Source organism: Carassius gibelio, chromosome B23 (genome assembly GCF_023724105.1).
Source record: "Carassius gibelio isolate Cgi1373 ecotype wild population from Czech Republic chromosome B23, carGib1.2-hapl.c, whole genome shotgun sequence".
Classification (NCBI taxonomy): domain Eukaryota; kingdom Metazoa; phylum Chordata; class Actinopteri; order Cypriniformes; family Cyprinidae; genus Carassius; species Carassius gibelio.
Window position 1 is genome coordinate 12,061,632 of NC_068418.1, and position 3,821 is coordinate 12,065,452.

The 3,821-nt window shown below is 36.4% G+C and overlaps 1 protein-coding gene across 1 annotated transcript; it reads right to left on the reverse strand.

Annotated features, from left to right (window-relative positions):
* Nucleotides 1-612: 612 nt before the first annotated feature.
* npbwr2b (neuropeptides B/W receptor 2b) lies at nucleotides 613-3,162 on the reverse strand. Its single transcript, XM_052594916.1, has 2 exons — nucleotides 3,090-3,162; nucleotides 613-2,831 (listed from the first exon to the last, which is right to left on the reverse strand). The coding sequence occupies exon 2, from the start codon at nucleotides 2,711-2,713 to the stop codon at nucleotides 1,697-1,699; it is 1,017 nt and encodes a 338-aa protein (XP_052450876.1). The 5' UTR covers nucleotides 2,714-2,831; nucleotides 3,090-3,162; the 3' UTR covers nucleotides 613-1,696.
* Between the last annotated feature and the right edge of the window lie 659 nt (nucleotides 3,163-3,821).

Below are 3,821 nucleotides of genomic sequence, written 5' to 3' on the forward strand. Positions count from 1 at the left end.
ACCATGGCTCTCAGTATTGCATGCGTTGTTTGTTTGTACGATATACTTTGTTTAAAATGTATGGTTGCAGGCCTCATATTTTATTATGTGGGCGACAGGCTGAGATTGCAGTAACCAATTTGGGAGTATGCTGTCATTTACTTTTTTGCAGTTTGATCAGTTCTACAGCTCATATTTTTTCTTGCTCGATGTGGAAACAGTTACTGTTACAGCCAGGTGGTGTATGGAAAGAATCTGTGACAGAACTTGATAAAGGCTGTTAAAATTACACAGTAACAATGAGGTTGAATCCTTGCAGCTTACACTACATTATTATTATTATTATTATTATTATTATTATTTATGTAGATTTAAAAAAAACACATGACTGCAAGGCTTTATACACCTATCATTTGTTTAATGTACAGTGAGGGGCCTTGTGAATTTAAAAGCTAGTTCTGGTACAAACACAAAAACATAATTTCTCATATTCAGAAAAATTCTAAAATAGAAAAGTGTGTTAGATGATGCTTAATTTCAAACTTTGGGCAGTTGCTGTTGTTGTCCTGGGTAATATTAGTTTTTGACATCTACATTGGACTAAATGAAAGACAACTGATTTATTCCATTTTATTTATGACATGTATTAAAAAGCCATGAAGCATAGTATGCTACACTGTGTTGATCTGCATGACTTACATATCTGGATATACACAATTACATTTATATTTATTCATTTAAAAAATAGGAATAAACATCTCACATTTGCTATTAAGATGAAATACTACTGGACAGGAAGTGATGACCTTTCATGTGACAAAAGCAGGTAAAATAAATATATACATATGAATGCCTGCTGTTTGAGAAATACATGATGCCATCCTAAAACAGCAATGATATCACATTTTGTAATTCCTAATCAAAGTTTCCAGGGCACTTCCGTCAGACAAATGTTGTTGAAACACATTCCAAAAGATTTCAGCTTCATTTTTTCATCACAGAGAGCACAAGAGGGAGACAAACTCTTACTTTAGAATTTAGTATAAGGAAAACATTTCGCTTTATTATTGGAAATACAAAGGAATATGGGAGTCTGGAAAGTTGACACAGTCATCATAACTGTATTTTAATCAGATTTAGGCATAACATATAAAACTGAGTGTAATTGTAATTTTATTGGCAACAAACTAAAGGATATTGAATTGAAATGACATTGGTTTTAATAATAGGATGTCTAAATGAGCTGCTCACTATTTTGAGACACTGGCAATAATTAATGATCATATTACGTTGGTAACCATAGTTCGTATTTTAAAATTGGGATCCTTGGAGTTTATGATTAATTAAAATGTAATGACAAAATACCGGATATTGAATTGTAATGACAATAGCTCAAAATTTATAGTTGAATAATTAAAATTATCTTTTATATTTTTATCAAATATATTTTTATGCACATAAAAAACTGCCAGGGAATGCTTTGTCAAGCAATAAAATCCTTCTTTAATTTGCTGTTCAAATTCAAAACTATGCTTATTGCAGTCATATACCTTTTAATAAAATTATTTTAATTTTAAATTAAATTCAAATCCCAATTGTTAAACGCCTTAGTTGCATCCTGTTTGCTACCTCAACTCAAATTCAATTCAAATTCTGGAATCTCACTGGAATTCAGTTCTGGATGACTCTGAACACGTCCCTTCAAAGCGCTTTACATTCAAGCAGGTCTACATTCTAACATCTTCTTGAAGGCTTTTCTAAAGCTGTCGTCCAGGAAGGCGTAGAGGAACGGGTTCAGACAGGAGTTGGCGTAGCTCAGGCTGGCAATGAAGTACGAGATGCCGATGAGAAGCGGTGTGGTCCGCAGGTCTGTGGTCAGAGCCACGATGGTGCTGAGGTGAAAGGGCGTCCAGCAGAACAGGCACACGGCCAGTACGATGAACACCATGATAGTCACCTTCTTCTTGGCTTTGTCCAGCGCTTTGGCGTTGGTGTTCAAGCGCATGTGTCTTAATTTGTACAGCATCATGGTGTAAAGAATGCAAATCGTAGACACCGGGATTGCAAAACCCAGTATGAGGGTGTAAATCCGGCTCGCTTTGAACCACAAACTTTCAGGACTGGGGAAACTTAGGACACAGCTTTTTCTCTCGTTGTCGTCGGGACTGATGTAGACTCCCGCGAACACGGTGAACGGCACGACGATGAGGATCACCAGCAGCCACACGCACAGGCTCACTATCTTGGCTGCCCGGTATGTGCGGTACGGCATGCGCTTGGAGCGCACGGTCGACAGCACCACCAGGTACCGGTCCACACTCATAACTGTCAGAAAGTAAATGCTCGAGAAGATGTTGTAGTGGTCGATGCTTAAAATTATTTTGCACAGCACCTCGCCGAACGGCCAGTAGTGTAACAGATGTTCCGCTATGTTGATAGGCAGCACTAAAGTGAACAGGTCGTCGGCGATCGCCAAGTTCAGGATGAACATATTGGTCACTGTCTTCATTTTGGGTGCTTTGAGGATCACATATATGACCGCCGTGTTGCCCGTCAGACCCACGGCGCATATCACGGAGTAAATGACCGGGAGAACCACGTACAGATCTGCGTTAAAGAAGTAGTCAGCCGGCGGCGTGCAGTTCAGATCGCTCCGGTTTGGAGAGTTGTAGTATAAGTCCATGCTGTAGTTGCATGTTGGGTTTGGGATGAAGAGGCTCGTGATGTTCTCCATTCTGTGACAGCTGAGCCTCCGGGGATACTTTATAAAGCTACGCTATTGCTTTCGCAGATTTCTCCACGAGTCTAAGGTGGTCGATGTCTTTCATATGTCTCTTTGCACATCACGATATCTGAGGATGATACAAAACATTGGCAACCCTGCAGAAAACAGACTATTCAGAATAATGCACGCTGACTTGGAAACTTGGAACATATGCGGATTATTTAAATAAAACAGAATATAACAGCGTAATTACTTTATCAACAAAAACATACATAGGATGAAAACACTGCACGCCCAAAACTGTAGCTTATTCATTTACACACAGCAAATGTTACTTTTAAAAGTAAAGAAGCAACAGTTAGCGGTGAAAGGCGCGCGTTCTTACCGTGGATAGTGTTTCTCCGTGCGCGCGCTGTCCACTCTCTCAGCTCGCGCTTTCCAAACAAGTAGGAAAGAAGTGAGACTGGTGACGTCACATTGTGCTGCGCGCTCTCCTCATCTGCTCCACTCTGAAAGTCACGAATTATTTTTGATTGCCTATGTGTAGGGGGTTGACATGTCATATGGTGAAGTAGCTATTTCAAAAAGGCTAATATATATATATATATATATATATACATATATATATATATATATATATATATATATACATATATATATATATATATATATATATATATATACATACATATATATATATATATATATATATATATATATATATATACATATATATATATATATATACATATATATATATATATATATATATATATACATATATACATATATATATACATATATACATATATATATATATATATATATATATATATATATATATATATATATATATATATGAATGTATGTATGTATGTATTGCATCACTTGATCACCAATGGATCTGCAGTGAATGGGTACCGTCAGAATGAGAGTCCAAACAGTTAAGAAAAACATCACAATAATCCACAAGTAATCCACACCACTCCAGTCCATCAGTTAACATCTTGTAAAGTGAAACATTTTATAACAAATTTTGAACCTAAAATTAAGAAAAAGTAATGGACATACAATAAGTCATTTATTAATAGATGAAGCAATGATCAGTGATTTTTAA